At 37.4% G+C, this 22,456-nt stretch overlaps 1 protein-coding gene across 3 annotated transcripts in view; it reads left to right on the top strand.

The window, feature by feature from the left end:
• The window catches only part of LOC139761476 (lysosomal-trafficking regulator-like), a 174,209-nt gene that overhangs the window by 100,560 nt on the left and 51,193 nt on the right, over positions 1-22,456 (top strand). For 2 of the 3 annotated variants that reach the window (XM_071685719.1, XM_071685720.1), the window contains exons 29-40: positions 1,358-1,459; positions 3,581-3,790; positions 4,464-4,659; positions 5,885-6,020; positions 6,339-6,502; positions 8,698-8,817; positions 10,258-10,454; positions 13,741-13,881; positions 15,693-15,817; positions 17,668-17,889; positions 20,386-20,498; positions 20,671-20,891. In XM_071685719.1, coding sequence (XP_071541820.1) covers positions 1,358-1,459; positions 3,581-3,790; positions 4,464-4,659; positions 5,885-6,020; positions 6,339-6,502; positions 8,698-8,817; positions 10,258-10,454; positions 13,741-13,881; positions 15,693-15,817; positions 17,668-17,889; positions 20,386-20,498; positions 20,671-20,891 — 1,947 coding nt within the window. Of the gene's footprint in view, positions 1-1,357; positions 1,460-3,580; positions 3,791-4,463; positions 4,660-5,884; positions 6,021-6,338; positions 6,503-8,697; positions 8,818-10,257; positions 10,455-13,740; positions 13,882-15,692; positions 15,818-17,667; positions 17,890-19,496; positions 19,800-20,385; positions 20,499-20,670; positions 20,892-22,456 lie in introns of those variants that run through there. The other variant, XM_071685721.1, reaches the window with a different exon arrangement.

Here is a 22,456-nt window from a genome sequence, read left to right on the forward strand (position 1 = left end):
TTGCAGTTCATCCAGATGTAGATAAGGCTTATCTTAAACTGATATTGTGTTAGACATCTGTAACATTTTGTTGAAATAAACATGACAGTAGATAGGTCTCACCATGCTTTATAGACTCTGTAGCCCTGGCCACCCCTTTGAAGGAGTTCCAGTTGGAGCAGGCATCAGAGGTATAGATAGATAGATAGATAGATAGAAGGAAGTGAGACAAGATGGCTTGGGTCTAAGTTGAAATGGGGAGGAGCTGGAAGAAGCAAAATGCTTTAGATACTTAGGAGTGTATATGGTAGCAGATGGAACCATGGAGACTGAAGAAAGACATACGATAGAAAATGGGACTAAGATCCTGAGTGTACTAAGTAGTACAGTATGTGGAAGGAGAGGATGGTGTCTTTTAGGGCAAAGGTGGTTATGTTTGAAGGTAGAGTGGTCCCAACATTGTTATATGGATGTGAGCCTTGGACAGTAAATGAAAAGGAAAGAAATGTGTTGTGTTTGAAATGAAATGCTTCAGGATAGTGTGTGATGTAAGACAGGTTGATCACATAAGAAATGACAGTATAAGAGAGAAGCATGGTAGAAAGTAGGCTGGTTGAGAGAACTAACTTGGGTGTGCTGAAATGGTCTGGAGGGGTGAAAAGAACAAACGAAGAAAGAGAAGTTAGATTTATCAGAAGTGAATTGAGGAAGGGTGACTGTCATCTTGTCAGTACCTGTGATGAGATTTTGCCAGAAAGGTAGGACTAGACCTTATGGCTCGGTGCATCTTTTGCTTGATGAATGATAATGTTTCTGCTGTCACGTACCCTACATCCTGCATATGCAGTGATATTAATTTCTTTCTTTTTTTCATTCATGCTATTCGCTTTATTTTTGTTTTTATTGAGATTTCAGTGACTCTTATTTATCCCAGTTAATATCATTTATCTGATTTAGTATATCAGGAGCAGTGGAGTTTCTAAAATTTGCTGAGCTCCCTCTTTTTTGTATTCTTAAGGATATGTTTATGATATCTATGTAGTGTTTCAGATAATTTATAAGAATTGATTTTGAATGAAATTAGGGAGATTAATGCTTCATAAGTGTTATAAAATGCTGAAGTCAGTGCCCCATCAACTCTTACAGTGAGTATTGGCACACAGTTAGAGGTCCTAATTTGTTCTCAAAAATTTTTGGGAAATCATTTACACAAGATATATGGGTGGGCTCCTGCATCTATTGTGTTTTCAAATATTAATGTAGTTATAGACATACAAATTCAGTGGCACTAAAATAATTCCTAACTTAGATATCCTCCTATTACTGGGATGGAAATTTAGTTATATCAGCATTACTTACATGTTACTGATAATTTCAGGTGGTGCTTTTCATCCCCTTGATGGCATTACTTCCCCACTCTGCACAGGACATAGCACTCTGCCACAACTCTTTGATGGTCATGCTGGACCTGCTGCACAAGGTTAATTGTCAGAGTAGATTTTTTTTTGTCCATTTGGGTAATTTGGTATTCAACACATCCTTTGGTATATATATTATAATTTTTGTTGCATACTTGTTCACTGTTTCTCATATAGTGAGATAGCACCAGGAGCAGATAAAGAAATGGCCTTGTTTTCTTGCATCTACTTTTTTTGCTGTCATATGCACTGAAACTAGAGCCCCCATCCACAGCCAAGCCCCATAAACCTTTCCATTATTTTGTGTGACCATTCCACACACCTTCCTTCATTGCACATACAGCATGTCAGTATCATGCCACTGCATTTCACTTGATCCTATGCATGCCTCACACCATCCTGCATTTTCAAACTCTGATCACTCGAAGCATCTTTCTCCATCCTTCCACTTCCTTCTCAGTTTCTCCCTTCTTAATGCCTCCACTACAGACATTTATGCCCTCTTAGTTAACCTCTCACTCATCATTTCCATATGTCCAAACCATTTCAGGACACCCTCTTAAGCTCTCTCATATGTACATATGATAATGATAAGTTGAAAATTTTTGTCTTTTCCGTTGGAAGAGATTTTGGAAAAAAAAAATCTGCAGTGTTGAACATTGTACTTGGGTACTTTTATTAGTTTTGATTAATAAGACAGAATTGGATGAAAGTCTGACCCCTTTGTCTTGTGTAAACACATGTGTCTTTAATGGAAAGATGTGTAGATATACTGTGACAGTAAGAAAGCTAGATTCTTCCCTCAATTCGCAGTGATTTTTCAATTTCAGTAATGTGTGATGGCAAAGTGCTGTAGTAGGTAGTAGTTGATAGGCAGCCAATGACCAGGGAGGTATATTACCAGTACTACTTGCCTGAGTGTTGGGAGGGGTAGTGACGCCTGCATAGTGAGTTAGCATTTCATTGGTGGTCAAGTTGCACTCCTCCAACCCAGTTTGCTGTCTTTCTTTATGCCTCATCCACATATGGACTACTGGCATTCTTTCCACAAACATACAATCTCTCCTTGTCATACGTGATACCTGATAACACTGCTCGCACAACTCATTCTTCGTAACTATATTTTCCTGTGGTGAGCATTATGTGCTAGCCCTTCCTTTTGGCAAAGTGGTAGGAGCAATAGATAGTAGTAGTAGTAGGTAGGAACATTTAGGCAGGAGCATTAGGAAGAAACATTAGGTAGAGGTGGAAGATGGAAACATTAGGAAGGAGCATTGAGTAGAAGTAGTTGGCAGAAACATTAGTTAGGAGCCTATGCCAACACTTACTAGAGTTGCCCTCTGCCAGTGGCCTGTTAAGGGCAAGGCACTAAAGGCTAAGAAGCAGCACTGGAGTTCACTAGTTATGGAGATTCTACTGCTGTGGCCAACCCATCGAGGGAATTCTAGTTGGGAACAGGCATCAGAGACATAGGTAAATAGATAGATAGATAGATAGCAAGTGCTGCCAAGCACAGAAAATAAGCTTTTTCTTGTGTTCTTGTGTGGAGTGAATATCTGCTTGCTGATAGAAGAAGCTTGAGTACATGCATTTTCTACCTACCCATCCTGGTGTGTGGCATGGGTGAGCTTGATGTTTTTAGCTTTTCTATGGTCAGTACTTTTTTTGGCATTCAGTATATTAGGCTAAGAGCTCAGCATGATTACGGTGAGTTGGTTAGTGCCTCATTAGACAGTCCACAAGAAACAGTGATTGCAGATAGCTAGTAGCATGAGACTGGTAGTTTTCCGTGGAAGTATGAAACTTTGGTAACAGGAAAGGATTGCCTAACATATATCTGTTAAGTCTCTTTAATCAGAGTGCAGAAACTTGTAACCAAACAAAACTGATTTGCCCTTAAAGTAGAGAAGCACACACACACACACTCGCATATTCATTCCCAGATGATATGCTAATAGACATATGAATATTATGATCATTTCCCTTTATACAACCATTTTGCTGATATTTGTTTTATTGTAGAACATGTCTGGATCATTTTTTGATGATTAGAAATTGGCAATATGATACAGAAGTAGAATTTACTAGTATTGTTGGAATATCAATTTGCGATGTCTTTTTAAAAACACAAATGTATCTCACTGGAATTGCTTTGTACTTGACTTGCTGTTGTTCATTCACAGAATACTGAACTCATAATCCCACTTATCCACAAGGCTTATTTTGTGGATTCCCTCCTGTGCACTCTCAAGAAATCTTTACACACTGAGGGTATGGGCGTAAGTGATGTGACAGGGGAGAGCGAGTGTGAGGTGGTGGTCTCAGACATTACTGAAATCCTCTCATGGATGATTAACTGCCTTGTAGCATCACCACAGCATAAAAACTTTATGGTTAGTATCAGAAAAGAGGTGTTTCATATGTTTATATAAGTTTTGTATGAGTGTTTCACTGTAACACTCTGGGTTTGGGTTTTGGATGTATATAAGTGAAGAGGCTCTTAACTGTCTGATCCATCTCTTGCAATTGGGAATGGAGTAATAGTGATAGACAGACTACCTCCTTCCTACAAGTACCTCCAGTGAGCTTTTGGCAAAAGGCAGGCTTAGTACTTAGTACATACTGCACTTCTTGCTTGATGATAGTGATACAGTTTTGCCTATATAGTGCATCCAGTTGTCTTTAATACATAACTGTTGTAACATTCCTTGATAAGGTTCTCAAAACTTTTTTTTGTGAGTCAGTGTAATTGATATATTCAATAATATTTTGTCTGGAAAATTCACATCAAAAAGAATGTGCCCTCAAGTGTGTATATAACTATCTGTAAGTGACTGGCAGCATGGATGAAGTACTGGAGTGTTTTCATGACTAGCAGTATGGATGAAATAATAGTTTCATAGTTATGTTTAGTGAAACTTTAGGTTATGCATTAAGTTGACCAGATTAGTGTGAATAAATGACTTTAAGTTATTGCATTATTAGTAGACAGATCATAATGAAGTATATACATTAACAAAATGTGAAATTTAGGTGTTTATTGTATAGAAGGATATATCTTTACAGTTGAGCTTGGAGGTGTTACATCATTTGAACTTGTTGTGTAGAGGAGAGTCAGCTGTTTGTGGGGGTCAGGCAAGCTGTGTGGGTCATCTACAAGGCACTGAGGCAGCATTGCTTCAGGTGGCTCTGTCACGCATCCAAGCCACAGCTTCCACACACCAGCACACTTTGGCACGTGATATTAATAATAGCCTTAAGAGTAAGTTTTTATCATCTTATCCTCAGGTGTTTACAGTAACATTCTTTTTGAGCTGCAGAGAAGCTAAGGGGTATTAGACTTTTATGTTTGTCTTAGAATTGATTTTGGAATATGAGTTATTCAGTGACCATCTATATTTTTACTTACATCCTGCCCCACGAGTCCCTTTTATCTTTATGAGACTTCTGCAGTGCTCAGGAAGCTGCCCTTATCCACTGTTGGGACCACAGGTCATAAAGTGTAGTGAAGTTGTGTGTGGGGAGAGTTCAAGGCAGTTTAGTCGTAAGTGCTCAATGTATATGTTCTGTTAGTTGCGTCATGGGTATGGAGGATCTTGGAATATTTTAAATGGTGTTTGTAGCATTGTAGGGATGGATTATGGCCAGAGTGTAGATGGGAAAGTGTGACTCCTGTTTGCCTGTGGTGTGTGGCTAATTGGTGTATGTCTGGTGAGTTGGACTTTAAGACTGAATTGGTAGGGCTATTGTTTAATGCTTGTTGGGAGATCAGTTTGTATGTGTTTTCTGAGAGTAGAGGTTGCTGAAGTGTAAGGCAGGGTTAAGCTTTTTATTTCCACTTGGGGGATGTGGTTAGTTATGGAGTGGTTTGGTCAACAGAGGTCTAGTGCTGTTGCATAGAATTGAGTGCCGAGCATGTTGAGGTGGAACTTTATTGGTATGGTCCTTGTTTTATTGTATATGTGTTGAGTGTTTGTGGTTGGTAGACAGCCAGTGATTGTTTTGAATGCATTTTGTTTTTGCATAGATTGCAGCTTTGCTATATTTGCTTTTGAGAGGAATACTTTAAAGGGCCTACAGACCTTTCCATGGTTTACCTGACACTTCACATGCCCTGGTTCACTCCAGTGACAGCAAGTCGACCCTGGTATACCACATTGTTCCAGTTCACTCTATTACTTGCACGCCTCTCACCCTCCTGTATGTTTAGGTCCTGATCAATCAAAATCTTTTTCACTCCATCCTTCCACCTCCAGTAGATACATACATACATACTTTTATACACATATAGACTTGTACATATTCATACTTGGTTGCCCTCAGCCACTCCTGGCACAATCCCATTCCTCAAGAAACAGCACCCCCCCCACAAATTTTCTGATTTTGATGATGAGTATACATTACCAATTAATGATAGGAAAGTTTGAGTTAAAGACATAATGACAGCCGAGCTGCATGATAATAGCTTCATTAACACAATCTGACAGCGGATAAAACAAGTATATCAGGATCGACCAGCCTGCACAACATGAAGCTGTTCTCAGGAGCTTCAACTCGGGAGGATAGTGACTCTGGAGTGGGTTCAGTGCTCGCCAATTACACCACCATTCCATTCACTAAAAGGTAAGCGGCCAGAAACCTTTGTTTTGTTACTGTACACAAGTTTTTAATGACTTTAAAAATCATTAATATGGTTATTTTAGTATACTTGAAATGTAGCAACATGGGAAATGTGATGATTACAGTGCTGATTTCACAATGTTTCCATCAGATCTGCAGCTCTTCAAAGTGTATTGACCTTTGATTTTTATTCTAACCTTTACATGATACAAAGCCTTTATGTACTTTATAGCTGTATCAAGTGTTTTTTTTTTTTATCAAATTTGAAACATTTTAAGAAGGCTTTTTAATCATATAACTATTTTCTTGTTTTCTTTCTAGCCTTCACAACATTTCGGACCAGCTATTTCTAAACCAGAGTCGCAGTTCCCCTGCCTTAACTCCTGAAAATGCCAAGAAAGAAGAAAAAATTTTGTCACACTCTGAGTTGGTGGATAGATTTAGGGTTCTTATTCAGAAAGCTACAGACTTTTTATTCATGTCAGGTAGGTTGAATTTTTTTCCCAAGACAGACAAAGACAAGTTTCATGGCTTACACTTTAATTCATGCTTGGACTGTGTCTGGTAAAACTCCATGCCTAAACAGAATGGTTACAGTATCTTGAGGTGACTGGTTTCCAAAGCAAACCAATGAAAATATGAGGAAGTTGAAGCACAATTAACAAGTTGCACAAAGCAGACATATCACTCAGAAACTGGGTTATTCTGCAAACTGCCTGTTAACTTAAGTATCTCATGGTATACAGAATTATTTCAGCCAAGTTAACATTGTATTTTGATTTCTCCGTACAAGATACTTCCATTAATGCTTAAACCATGGATATGTACTATGTTCAATATAATCTAGCATTTGTACTGTGACACTATGATTGTTCATTCTGTCACAAGGTAATTCTAAGATGGTGCACTTCTGATTGCTTTGACTTTTGGAAATTTAGAAGAAATCTTATGAAGCTTGCGATTGTGTAAGAAGATTTCTCATAAATCGTGAAAAGCTGATAGATCTTAGAGGTCAGTCAACCCTTGAGCATCATGTTCTATAAGTCAACCCTTGAGCATCCTATTTTCTTTACTTTCAGTATGTTAGTAATGGGTGCCTATTTTATTCCCTTAATGTACCACTAAGTAATGTCTCTAATGCTCAGAATTTACTTTTTGGTGGTTTAAAAAACTTTTAAGATTCTGATTGTTAGGTTATTGAATGACTGAGTTATGGTTTGAATTATGCCTAATTCTTTTTTGGAACTAAACTGATCTTGCTATATTCATACTTGGATTTACTCCTGTCCACATTCTCTTAAGGATGGCTAAACTACAACAGTAACCCATTTCAGTGCGAAAAACCTGTTTTGATATATGGACATAGGTCACCTGCATTGGTATAAAAGCTTCCTTCCCATGCACCCCATTACTGCTGGAGCATGGGTTGCACCGTCGAAATTGACTGGAATTTAGATGAGGATTAACTGGTTGATTATGGTTTAACCTATAACTCTGAATGACTCGTCTTTTCTCACTGACATCCCAGTTGTGCTGAGATTACTCATACTTTCATTGGTTGATTTTAGCGGCTTGTCCTTTAGGGATGGTGCTGGTGCTCTTAGTTAACAAGTGTAATATTGCAATTAATATTAGAATGTTCCAGAAATGACACATCACTCATAGCTCATGTCTCCACTCATAAGCAAAGTATAAATAGAGAAACATTATATATATTCAAAGCTGGTTTTTGAAGATAGAATTCTTTTGTGTGAGGAAAATATTAATTCTGTAAAGTTTAGATGCACATTTTATGTATAGTTCTTAATCATTTTTGGAAATCAGTTTTCTTATGCGTTAGTGTTTTTACCATATTCATTTAGGTATATTTTGAACGGTAGACTAAAAGGCCATTGCAGACAGAGCAGTAAGACATTAATGAAACATTCCCACAACATTTTGTTTGTGTTGATTTTTTTTCCTACATATTTGCCATTTCCCTCATTAATGAGGTAGCATTAAGGACAGAGGACTGAGTCTCAGAGGGAAAAATCCTCACTTGGCCTCCTTCTCTGCTCCTTCTTTTAGAAAAATAAAAACTGGAGGGGAGGATTTCCAGCCCCCTGCTCCCTCCCCTTTTAGTCGCCTTTTACGACATGCAGGGAATATGTGGGAAGTATTCTTTCTTCCCTATCCCCAGGGATATGATCTTAGTTTTCAGATTTAGGGAGAATATTTAGTACACCAGTATCTTTAACATTTATCTCCAAAAAGAGAATAGTGAGGTAATTTTGTCGAGAGAATGGGTAGAGTGATTACAGGAGGGTAGAAATATAGTTATGTCAAGAATGTTTAATTGTACTGAGGACATACATAGTGAGTATCCCACTGGGAAGGATAGAACAAAGATTATATGTATGACAGCCTTATTTTGTCTGCACTAGTGGAATATGCTAGTATTGTTAGCCTCATGTATTCTTTCTAAATGCTTTGATGACTGATAGGAGAAAACGGTTTTGCATAGGGAGGCTGTAAATGTTTATTTACTATAATAAAAAATGTAAAAGTTATATATAAAGATAGTCTTCACATTTTCAATAATTTCTTACAGGAATCTTTTTTCAGTCCCTCTTACAATGTAAATTGTTTTTGTCATGTCACAGTTTGCATAAGAAAAATTATTGTATTTCCCCCCTTCTAGCATGGTCATCTGTTGAGGCAGTGGCAAGTGCCTTGCCTTCTGCCAGTGCTCCTGAAACTTTCAGTTTATTTTTATTGGAATTACTGTTATGTGCAGCTGCCACTATCACCCAACGCAAAGGTAAGGAATATTTAGTGAATGTTTAGTTTCTTATTTAAGAAATTTTCTCTCCTGCATTCTTTCTATAGTTGTCATGTTTCTAAACTGTAAAAGGACACTCCTATCTCAGTCTGTTCCTGGTCTGTAGACATGATGAAAGAGTTGCTGGCTGTGCAAAACTAACTCCTTACACTATTGCCATTAATTTTTCCAGTTTCTTGGCATGATTGAATTTGTTGGCTGCTGGGATGATATGGTTTTTGGAAAATATGTTACTGTTGTGCAGGCGGACTTTGCCAGCAATATAGGAGGTTTGGAGAGGAAATGGCTGTTCAGAATGTGGTGGCCTGCCATTTGCTGTTCAAGGTGTGGTGGCCAGTGAGTAAGGTGGTGGTGAGGGAGGATGTGGTGGCCAGGGTAAGAGGGGGTGGTAGTGATGAGGGAGGGTATGTTATGGAACACCTACATTGAGGTCTTGCCATGATGTGTGTTGGTAAGTGAGTGAGGGTGTAGTGGCGAGGATGAGAGGATGTGATGATGTTGAGGAAGGGTGTGGTAGTTTCCCACAGAGGAGAACAGAGGTCATAAATCTATCAGTAATGTCACAAACCCAGAGACTGCCATCCACAGACGAGCCTCATGGACTACTCCATGGTTTACCTTGACTGCTCCAAATGCCCTGGTTTAGCCCACTGATAGCATGTTGCTTCCCATGTAACACATCAATGTAATTCATTCTATCCTATTCGTTCAATGATATAGGGAAAACTCCAGCTAGTCAGCAAGGTATTAGAGAGGAAGAAATGTTGGCATGATGAGTAAGGAATGTGCTTCTCTGGTTTGGTCTCTATATTGAAAGAAGCATTAACAACTAATAAAGAATGTACAGAGAAGGGCATCAAAGATTGAACCAAAATTTAGAGGGGTGAGTTTCAAGGAAAAGCTAGAAGCTTTAGATATGCTCACCATGAAAGAGAGAAGAATGAGGAGTGACATGATCACATCCTTGATAATGTAGACAGTGAACAATTCCTTGAAAGTTGCAGAGATATTACAACCAGGGGCCAAAACATGAAGTTTAAGAAGAAACTAGTTAGAGAGGATGTAAAGAAGTATTATTATAGTATTAGTGGATGAATGAAATTAACTGTTATGAGCAGTGAATGCTGATGATGTACTGAAGTTTAAAAAGTTGTATGTTAGAAGAATAAATTTCAAGAGATTGGGCCCCATAGATATAAAATTCCTTATCCTGTTTATTATAGATATGCATTTACATGTGTGTCTGTTCAGTGTTTGTACTCTCATTTGTTTTAGATTACTCATTATTTAGTAGGATGTGTTGTAAGATGTTCATTTTTTCATCACAAGTGATATGAGCTGTTTATTTTTCCATCACAAGTGATATGAGTTAGATTTTAATGTGAATTGTAGATTTTATTCACTTACTATACTTAACAGGTAACAGCGAACGATGTGGTTGGGAGCGTATGGTATGGGGTTGTCAAGACATCCTGAGAATGCATCTCAATCATTTGTTAGCATTAGTTACATCTCCTCGAACTCACATTCACACACGTATCCGTGCTGCTCAAGCTTTGGCTACACACCCCAGAGTTCATGCTATTGTTTCTTATACTTCAAAAGCAAATCCACAAGTGAGTAAGTCATTCAAAAATGTTAACATATATTAAGTCTGAAAAAAGTTAATGAACGTCTTAACTGACTTGATTACCTACACACAGTACTGTAGGTGACATAAACATTGTTTTGTCTTTTTATTTATACATGATACCATGAGGTACTTTCAGAATTAGGTAACCCTCACCATCTCGTGCAGACACCCTGGTCAATGCTTTGTAGTGCATATTTATATCTGGCTGTTCTGCTTCTGTAAAGCTCATGTATTCCTAAACCCTTACCTTCCAACTAATCTTCAAGTTATTCTTAATTGTGTTTTCCAGACTTCACGTAAATATACAAGGTCTTTCTTTCACATAAAGGTTTTCTGTGTTAAGAATGATGAGTAACCCAAGTTCATGATAGGGCTTGCATTACCTGTCATGCCAAATTTTGATTCTGCTATGAAAAACAGCCAGACACCCAAGATCAAGTCATATTATTATTGTTTACCTTCCCAAATGTCCTCATGCATAGATGGCCAGCCAAAAGTAGTAGCTCATACTGTTTTGGTCAATGATCTGCCAGTTGCCTCAAATTTTGTTTTAATTAACAGTCTGTCTTTTCTTTGAGGCTTTTTTTTGTGACAAAATAGATTTATTTATTCATTCGTTCCAATGACATCAAAAAGTTACCTGTTATAGTTTGCATTGTTTTGAACTTAAGAAAGCCAATCAAAATCCGGTTGAAAAATTTGTAGACAGATGACTTGCTTTAAATGGTTTATCCATTTCACTGATTGTTCCTTTCAATCACACTCTGTTTATCATCACAGCTGTCACTTGCAGCGTCATTATTCTTTACATGATTCCTGCTTCATACCACTTGCCATCCTCAAGCATTTCATTTTTATGAAGTCCACCCACATCCTATCTTTATTTTTTAAGTTTCAAGACACATCCATACAAGTGTTAGGGCTACTTTACTTTCAAGGATACCCATCATTTCTGTGTATGAAGCTGATTTTCCTTCCTCATGCTCATAAATGCACTCCAGACCTTGGCACTCTCTTCCACCAAATTACCTGCTTCAGCCTCATGGTTCCATCCAATGCCACATCCTCTCTTAGATACTTTAAGCACTCTACATCTTTTGAATCTTACCCTTTCAGACTTACGCTCAAACCATCCTCTATCACCCCATGCTGCACAATATTAACTTTGTTCCTGTTTACTACTCTTTTCTTAATTCTTTCACACACATTTCCAAACTCTGCCACCAGCTTCTGGAATATTTCTGTGGCATCTGCCACCAGAACTTTGACATATACAAATTGCAACAGATTCACCTCACATGCCTCCAATCCCAGCGTTTCATAGACTTGTCCATATCTCTAAAAGCCTCGCATCGATCTTTCTAATCACTCTGCTCATGAATGTATAAAAAATAAGTCATATCACCCATTCTTGATGCACATCAACCTTTGCCAGAAACCACTCACCCTTTTCACTTTCTGGCTCACATATATGACTAATTCTATCAGTAAAAACTCCTCATTGAATTTAGCAACTTTCCATTTACCCCATGTATTTGTGGTAGCTTTCCCAAGGCCTGACTGTAAACCCCACCATCTACTTACCGAGATCCATAAATGGCTTTACAAGTCAGTTTCTTCAAGTATTTCTCATGCAGATTCCTCAAAAATTGGCTGGTCCACACACCCTCTATCTCTCCTGAAGTCACCATGAATTTCTGTGTATGCTGTTACTCTCCCATACACCTTACCAGTCTCCCATACACCTTACCAGATATTCTCAGCAAATTATACCTATGTAATTTGAGTATTTGCTTTTGTCTTCCTTACCTTTATGTAAGAGTACTATGCATGCATTCCACATGAATGTATGTGTTACAGTTTTTATGAATTAGAGTGATGCTGGGCTAAACATGTGTATTGGTGAATTGAATGACAGTATGGAGCCTCAATCACACAATGGAATTGGAATGTAGCTGATGGCAGTAAGTGGATCTTCCTATGTATCTATATCTCTGACACCTGTTCCCATTAGAAATCTCTCAAAGGGATGGTCATGGCAAAAGGGTCTCCATAATTGGTGAACTCATGTGCTGCTTTTTACCCTTTAGTGCCTCACTCCTAATAAGGCACTGGCAGAGGGTAACTCTCGTGCACTGTATTCCAAAGCTCCTACCTAATGTTCCTACTGACTACTACTACCTGATTTATCAACAGAAACCTGCCAGATGTTCAGTAGATAGAAAAATTAAGAAATTTTCTGGAAGAAGAAAGACAGAACAAAAGGATATACATCATGTAAGAAGTTTAGGGAGTAAAGGGTATTACCTACTTACCTATGAATACATACGTTGAAATGTACATATATGTATATGTGCATGTATGTGTGTTTCTATATATACATGTCTATGTGAGTGGTTGGGCCATTCTTTGTCTGTTTCCTTGTGCTGCCTCATTGATGCAGGAAACGATGATTAAGTGTAATGGAAGAATGGAGTGAAAAAGGTTTTGAGTGATCAGGGCCTGAACATACAGGAAGGTGAAAGGCATGCAAGGAATAGAGTTAATTGGAACGATGTGGTATACTGGGGACGACATGCTGTCAATGGATTGAACCAGGGCATGTGAAGCATCTGGGGTAAACCATGGAAAGTTTTGTGGGGCATGGATGTGGAAAGGGACCTGTGGTTTCAGTGCATTATACATGACAGCTAGAGACTGTGTGAACGAATGTGGCCTTTGTTGTCTTTTCCTAGTGCTACCTCACATACATGCAGGGGGAGGGGGTTGTCATTATATGTGTAGCAGGGTGGTGATGGGAATGAATAAGGGCAGACAGTATGAATTATGTACATGTGTATATATGTATATGTCTGTGTTTGTCTGTTTCCTTGCGCTACCTCGCTAACACAGGAGACAGCGACAAAGTATGATAAAAAAAATTAATATAGATAAAAATATATATACATATACAAGACTGTTCAGTATTAGGAAAATGTAATTTCAAGCATTTCAATTTATTTGATTCATCATCAGGTCCTCTTTGCAACTCTGATGCCCACAGTCTGGCCAGATATATGATTTGGTAACTGCTGGGCTTCAAGTTTGCCTGACCATTGACATATTACTGCATATGAAAAATCAAGAGTGACTTATAAGACAGGGATTAGTGATAAAGTTAGATCATCATTAGTAGATGAGTTATAGTGAGCTACTCTTTTTGATGTAACCGTAGCAGCTTATTTTGAGAAATTATAGGTAACAATAATTAAGTTTGATTTGCATTACAGTTACTGTACAAAGTTGGGATCTTCATGCATGAGCTCCGTTACCAGAATGAAAACAAATTGGATGAATCAGCTGTCAAGAGTTGTGAAACAGTCTTGCAGATATTAGAAGAGTGTTCAGTTCAGGTATTACCACCACCAGAGGTAAATAATATTACATGTGTGTATTTACTTTATTCTCAATACTTTTCCTACATAGCATTAATAGAAAAATTTTAAATGTTTTTGTTCAAGATGATTTTTCTCAGATACTTTGAAGGGTAATTTATTGTTTTTTTTTACTTTTTATTTCATGGTACATAATTTGAATTTTTATTGACATGATAAAGGGATGGTATGTGTGTTGTAAGTCTACCCAAGAAAATTAGATGTATTTTTTCATCTTATGGATTTGGGGTTTTGGACCTTTGTTCTGGAAAATTAGCAACACAGGTGTATTTTTTGCTCCATCTACAATTTGTAAATGGGAACACAGTTAAAAGAAAAAGATAGATAATTAGATTGCAAATACAGATAATGTGATCAATTATAGAAAATGTTTTCATGGAATTTTGTCGAGGTTCCCTTTGCTGTTTGTCACAAAAAATTTAGAGAACTGATTTCATAAATGGGTGTTTTTACCTTTGTGTGTATGACAAATGTTTTTGCAGACATGTGTTTATAACAATAAATGTTTATACAGAGAATACTTCCCATGTATTCCCTGCATGTCATAGAAGGCGACTAAAATGGGTGGGAGCAGGGATTCTGGAAATCCTCCCCTCCAGTTTTGCTTTTCCAAAAGAAGGAATAGAGAAAGGGGCCAAGTGGGAAGTTTTCCCTCTAAAGGTCTGTCATATTCTTGACGTTGCCTCGTTAATGCAGGGAATGATGAATATGTTAATTTCTTTCATACCTGTATGCCGCTTCCTACCTTAGCCTTGTAAGACCGAGAATTGATGTTTGTGTTCGTTTTGGAAAGTAATGATACAGAAGGGGATGATTTTCAGCCCTTTGCTCCTTCCCATCTTAGTTGCCTTATATGACAATTGGATTGTTTTATTTTTTACTTTTTTGCTGTTTCCTGCTTTAGTGAGATAATGCCAGGAGATAATGAAGAAAAGGGCTTATGTAGAAGGTACATGGGTAATATTGTTCTCTATTTCATACATTTAAAGATTATTTTTCAAAATCAAGACCCCTTATATTGGACTTCTGTTAGGTTTCTTAGCACTCTGGGAGCCCTTTGGGAAGAGTCTGGGGGTAGGAAGTTATATAAGGTAAGGTATGTATAGTATGTATAGGAGGATGGATGTGCTGGAAATGAGATGTTTGAGGACAATGTGTGGTGTGAGGTGGTTTGATCGAGTAAGTAACGTAAGGGTAAGAGAGATGTGTGGAAATAAAAAGAGCGTGGTTGAGAGAGCAGAAGAGGGTGTTTTGAAATGGTTTGGGCACATGGAGAGAATGAGTGAGGAAAGATTGACCAAGAGGATATATGTGTCGGAGGTGGAGGGAACGAGGAGAAGAGGGAGACCAAATTGGAGGTGGAAAGATGGAGTGAAAAAGATTTTGTGTGAATGGGGCCTGAACATGCAGGAGGGTGAAAGGAGGGCAAGGAATAGAGTGAATTGGAGCGATGTGGTATACAGGGTTTGACGTGCTGTCAGTGGATTGAATCAAGGCATGTGAAGCGTCTGGGGTAAACCATGGAAAGCTGTGTAGGTATGTATATTTGCGTGTGTGGACGTGTGTATGTACATGTGTATGGGGGGGGGGCCATTTCTTTCGTCTGTTTCCTTGCGCTACCTCGCAAACGCGGGAGACAGCGACAAAGTATAAAAAAAAAAAAAAAAAAAAAAAAAAAAATGTATAGTTTTTGTTTTCTCATATTGATTAGGGTATAGTTAATACTTCTTTATGGATAAATATGTAAGGGCTTAAATGATACTTTTCAAAGCATATTTTACTTTCAGTTATACCCTCCTCATGGAGCAATGAGAGAATGGAGCGTTGTCAGTGAGGAAAAGAGGCAGTGGCAGGATGAATCTGCCAAGATTGCCATTCTTGTTGTAGATCGTTGCAATAAGCAGGATAAAAGGTTTGTAATTATTGAATAACTAGTAGTAGCATAAAAGATTGGGAAGGCATGGTAACATCTCTGTGAATATTGGTTTGGTCATGTTGAATAGATGGGGTACAGAGTATAAGGATGTTAATGAGTAATTCCTTAAAAATGGTTTGGTTATGTTGAATAGATGGTGTAAAGACTATAAGGATGCTGTTTATGACTAATTCTTTGAAAGAGGGGTATTTGTCTTTTTATTTAAAGATTTCTGAATTTTCTTTGAGGATTTAGAGGTAAAATTTCCCATCTATACATGATATTACCTCGTGGATAATGCATTATGCTCTGTTTCGTTTGGATCAGTTTTGTTCTGATCATTATAATTAGATATGCATGTATTTTGTTTGTGGAAAAATGAAGAGAAATAACGGATGTTAACCTAATGCTAATATTTTGTTAAGATCCAACTGAAATGAAATTTATCCAGAATTTTGATTTTTTTTCTTTTAATGTTATCAGTTTACCCACAACTTTGATGCACTTAAATTAACATAAATTTCTCATGTGTATGTACTGGAATTGAAAGATATTCCTTCAGAACCACTTTTAACGCTGTAGCTATGTGATTTTGTCTACCTTTGTACAAACAATGAAGTTGGCATGGATTAGATATAAGAAATATTTGCCCTATACAGTATGATTCTCATCCCCATACCCTATTGGCTTCCCCATACAAAGGAATAGCTAGCAATAATGTTTCTTTTAATTTTCAACTTTTATCATTTGAAGTAGCATATAATAAAAATGAATGTTATTACACTGGAGTTAGCTAAACCATGGAAGTATTAGTAGAATTATCATTCTTACCTTCATTGGTACTTTGGTCAGTGTCTTAATGCATCTCTACTTTGTGGTTTAATTGCCTATTTGTACTGTGTGGGGAGGGAGTTTTACACTCTTTGGGCCCCATCTGTGGAACATTCTCTATCATACAACCTTTTGAATTTAGGTATATTTTCTGCATTAACTATGTCCTCAGTCATACTGTTCCAATCTCATACTATAAGAACATTTCTTTACACCATTTTTAACGATTTTCTTACTTAATATCATGTTATGTCCTCTGGTTGCTCTCTGTCCCTTCATCTCTCGAAGAACTGTCCACTGTCCATGTCAGTCTCTTTTAGAAATAGGGCAGTACAGAAAAAATGTTTGTTTTTCATTTTAGTATTGGTTGCCTATGCTTCCACCTGATACTTATGCTGTCTTCTTAGATTTACTTCCCTATGTTTGAGCTGAGGATGTACTTAATTCAGTTTGTAAATATTTTTAAAACTTTAAGTCCAAGAAACAGATCTGTGCATCCACAGTGTGAGAACCAAACCAACATGTAGAATAATGCTGGACATATGTTAAGCTCAACCAATAGATTTTTAGTTCCAGAAGTTGAAATTTTTTTGTGGCTGGTACTGTAAAAAGTCAGGTAACCCCAGTTTGGTTTGATTGTAGAAACTTTGTATTCATGATATAAGTATGCTAGGTATTTTGTTAGAGTGACTGATATATATGGTTTTAGAAATAAATGACAGTTGTTGTTCACCAATAGTTATGATACTGTATGTGTTGGACATGATGCATAATGATTTTATTAAAATGTAACTTTCACTATGAATCATTCATTATCACAGTGGAATTCTCTCATCATGAATATGTTTTGACTCTTTGTTTATGTTGGTGATTTTAACTGATTTAGAGTGTTTTTGGTGTAAATTAGATATTTGATTTAATCCGTTTTTGGTGTAGATAGATATTTGATTTAATGAGTTTTTGGTATAAATTTGATTTAAAGATACATTGCGCTGACTGGTTTTCATGTTTTCCAGACTTTTAACAAAGAATATCCATATTTATGAAGCTGTAGCCCGAGAATGTAGCCGTCTGACTCGAACAGTGGTTGACCGTCAAAATGTAGAACGAAAGTTTGTCCTGGGAGGAATTAAACACTCACAGTGTCGACATGTTCACTTGACACACCGATGGAGAGGGCTTATTGAAATGATAACTCATGAAAGGGCTACTTGGCATTTCCCACAGTCTTATTCCAGGTGAGTGATTTTTTGTGGCATGAGAAAGGTGGGAGGTGGGCAGATTAGAAAGAGTAATGAGTGGTGGGATGATGAAGTAAATTTGTTAATGAAAGAGAAAAGAGAGGCATTTGGATGATACTTGCAAGGAAAGAGTGCAAATAACTGGGAAATGTATAAGAAAAAGCAGCAAGAGGTTCAGAAGGTGCAAGGGTTGAAAAAGAGGGTAAATGAGAGCTGGTGTGAGAGCATATCATTAAATTGCAGGGAGAATAGAAAGATGTTTTGGAAGGAGATAAATAATGTGCATAAGACAGGAGAACAAATGAGAGCATTGGTGAAGGGGGCAAGGGGGGAAATGATAGTAAGTAGTGATGAAGTGAGATATTTGAAGGTTTGTTCAGAGCACATTTCATAAATGCCTCTTTGTTGACCCAATTTTATGATTTTTCCAGATCCATATATACCAACCACATGTAGTTCAGTCTCTTTTTCCAAGTGTTCTTCTCAGAACCATTAAAGCAAACTCCTGGTTCTCAGACCCTCTTCACAACTTTCATGAAGTCACATTGCTATACCCCTTTCAGATTTTCTGTACATGCCACCACCATCTCAGTCACCACTCTCCCATAACACCTTATTAGATATACTCAGCAGACTCAAATTTCAGTGGTTCGAGGATTCACTTATCCCCACTGGCCTCAATGTAAGGGCACTATTCTAGACCTGCCTTTTATTGGTCTTCAGGCACTTCACTTTGAGTATGAAAATGTTATATAGCATTATTAACCAGTCAGTAGGAGTGTCATTCCATGTCTTGAGAAACTTTGCGGCAATCCCATCTACTTTTACCATATTACCTCACTTCATCTTCCTCAGTTTTCATATCATCCTCTCTTGCACCATACCATTCAACATTACCCTCTCACTCCAAATGCCACCATGTCCCATGTACGTCACATCCACTACCCTCTTGTGTGACACCTTCAGCAGTCCTTTAAGTTGCTTACTCCACGTGAGCTTATATGTCGTTTTTTTCACCATGACTGTGGTTTGTATCACCTTTTTGCCAGTCACCCACTTTCTGATCCACTTTCCTTTCTGCTGTCCTCACTCTATTCACCTCCTTTTAAAACATTTTCTTATTCTCCTTGAAGTTCATTGATACACTCTCATTTGCTTCCTTTTTCAGCTCCTTTACCTTTCTTGTTACCCCTGCTGCCATTTCTCTTATATCTCTCATAAAACTTAAAAGTTTTCTAGAGACTGCAAGATCAGAATAAAGAGAAAGAGTGGAGTTTGGATATGTGTTCTCACTCAGCATAAAGAAAATTGATGCCATGCAGTGACGTCCAAGTGTTTTCACATTTCTTTGTAACTGCACACCAAAGGCATGTGAAAGCAGTTGTTGTGTATGAGTTGGCTATACTCACTTGAAGTAGTTCAACTTCCCAGTAACATATTAAGACATGGACAAAGTCAGATAGATTTTGCTTTAATCCAGATCATTTGCAATATCTAAGATTATATTTCATTGCTACTGAATCCTAATATATTGTAGATTTACCATACAGTGTCATTTTTCAATATGTACATCTCTGTGACAAATAAAATTTTTTGTTTCAAAGGATAATGTTGTACCCTGTTGGTGGTCTATCTGCCTATATATCTGATGCCCGTTCCCTTCAGGAACTCCCTCACAGGAGTGGCCACAGTGAAAGAGTCTCCATAATTGGTGAGCTCCATTGCCACTTCTTAGCTTTTTGTTCCTCACCCTTAACAGGCCACTGGCAGAGGGCAACTCTGGTGCACTGTTTTCAGTACTTCCTACCTAATATTCGTACTGGCTATATCTACCTAAAATGTCTCCCTATTCCTGCCTAATGTTTCAACCTATTACTTTTACCTAATGTTCCCACCTAATGTTCTGACTGACTACTTCTGTCTCTTGCTCCTACCATTTTGCCGAGAAGCAGGGCTAGTGCATAGCGCTCTTTACGGAAAATATAGTTACTAAGAATGAGTTGAGTGAGTTAAGTGTTGTCAAGTTTTATGCATGACATGGAGAGATTGTATGTTTACATGCAGAATGCTAGCGGTCCACATGTAGGTAAGGCAGAAATAAAATATTGAAAATATTGAATATATTATTGATGTGTAGCATCTCGTTTTTTTTTTTTTTTCCAAACGAAGGAACAGAGAATTGGGCCAGGTGAGGGTATTCCCTCAAAGGCCCAGTCCTCTGTTCTTAACGCTACCTTCGCTAATGCGGGAAATGGCGAATAGTTTGAAAGAAAGAAGCATGACATTACACTAAAACTTCATCATTGACGTATCTGTTATGTTTCATTGATGTGTGTTGAGTTTGTATATAGGTAAATTTTTTGATGCTGCTACATATGGTAAACAGCTCTCTCAAGTGGACCCATTTCCATTTTTCATGAAGTCTTTTAGATGTGAACATAGTATCATAATTAAGAATAGATAAAGTTCCCTAAAAAAAATTTCTGTGTTCAGATCTTGGCAGTTGGACCAGACTGAAGGACCTATGAGAGTCCGTAAGAGGTTAACTAGGGGTCGTCTTCATATACAAGCCCGTTACCTTATGCCCGAGTACAGTCAGAAGATTGGTAAGGTGTTCCTCCAATGATGAGTTGAGAAATTACGATCAAGAAAATACTCTTGTTAGGTTACATTATGCATTACGGTAATGTCTCAATATTTTTCTCAATAGTGCTAATTCATTTTCTTGGTATTAAATTATTTGCATAGTGCTGAATTATTCCCTTAATTTACTCATAGATATAGAAAACCAGCCATCTCCTCTTGAATCTGTGCTTCATGGATCTGAGACAGAGTCTGCAATGGCTGTCATGATAGAGAGGCTTAATGTCAGTGAACGCATCATCCACATGAGTAGTGCTACTGTTGTGTCTCCAGGAATGGAACAGCGTGGAGAAATCCTTGTTAGCCGAACTGCTATGTATTTTGTTGGAGAGCAAGTTACAATTGATATGAACCAGGTACAGTATATCTTTCTGAGAATATCTTTATACATTAACTACTGTTCAATTGAATACAGCATATTGTTATAAAGTCTAAGAAACAAAGTTCATCAAACAGTGTGAAATAGCGTTATCCTCACTTACATTGTTCAGAATTTTGAATCCATTTTCTTTCCCATAGCCCTATTAGCTGTTCTTTAATTGATTGACAGTTTACTTTTGATGAGTTTGTGAAAATATTTTAGATTATTTCTACCATGTTTAAAACATTCTTTTTGGAATTTCTTTGTTCCTCATTATTTCTCCAGCTATACTCATTTCTTGAGTCTTTGCTTTCTTGTACCTTTTAATTGCTGGTTTCGTGTGCTGCTTATATCTCTTCCACAGTATATTGCAACTCTTGTTTTTTGATATCTTTTACTGAATTGCATTTCTCTCTTTTTTAACCTTTTGTGTGTATTTGCAGCTAACAGTATGGATGATCCTGTTCAAATCCTTCCATAAGTGACCTGTATCATGGCTGCTGAACTCCATTTCCTGGTGTATATTCCCATAGAAATCCCTTAATTTTGTGTAGTTTCCACAATTATATATCCTCTTTGAGTCTGGGTTCTTCCATATTCTTCTTGTATCCTTATTTACCACACACTCAGACTCGAGCATTACATGATCACTTTTTGCTATTGATCTTAGATAATATTCTTATTTTCCATGCTTCGTTGTTAAAATCAAGTCTAGCACAGGACTTCCCTGCTTTAAATGGGTTCACTGTAAAGAAATTTCTTAAATTTGATTTTTTTTTACACAATAGATTTGATGTAAATGGCATGGTCCAGTGTTAAAGGATTTGGCAAGAACAGTGCAAGTGCTTCATTTTGAAATGTGCAGTACATATCCCATATGCTGCTTTACTTCATGGAAAATCCCACTCATTCACCAAGAGACACTCACATTGTATGCTAAGAGACATATCCTCAGTGTACTTGCATTGTTTGCTGTGGCAAATTGCTGATGCTTACTACCATTCCTGTTATTATTGTGGATCATAGCACCATGTAAAGGTCATACAAGTGATGTATTGCTTTTAAAAAATAAGAGTATAACACTTGAAACTAAGGTATAAGTACTTCAATGACCCTCCATAAAGTAATGCTTTGCCTAATCCTACATCAGTATCATCATCTGATGTACTTAAAAACCAGGCTATTTGGTGAGTGTTCCTTAATACTGTACTGCATTTGTATTGAATTATATTACTGACAGTTGATTTATTATTTGTGTTTGCTCTGTCATTTGGTGACAAAACAGAGTATAGTTCTGGGTCTTGGTTAGGGTCTGTCACATATCTTCCTTTGTACTGTTAAAAGTGGTTCTCTTTAAATGATTTTCCTTTAGACTGTTTTCTTGGAATGCATCCATCATGTAAAGCATATTTTAATGTGCTCTGTGGTATGATGACACAGGAAATTTTCTTCTTTATATCTAAAGAATTTGCATTCTCATTCATATCTAAAGAATTTGCATTCTCTGTAGGTGTATGTCCCATTACACAAGTCTTCATGCTGAGTCTGTTGACCAACTCC

Source organism: Panulirus ornatus, chromosome 40 (assembly GCF_036320965.1).
Source record: "Panulirus ornatus isolate Po-2019 chromosome 40, ASM3632096v1, whole genome shotgun sequence".
In the NCBI taxonomy this organism is placed as follows: Eukaryota; Metazoa; Arthropoda; class Malacostraca; order Decapoda; family Palinuridae; genus Panulirus; species Panulirus ornatus.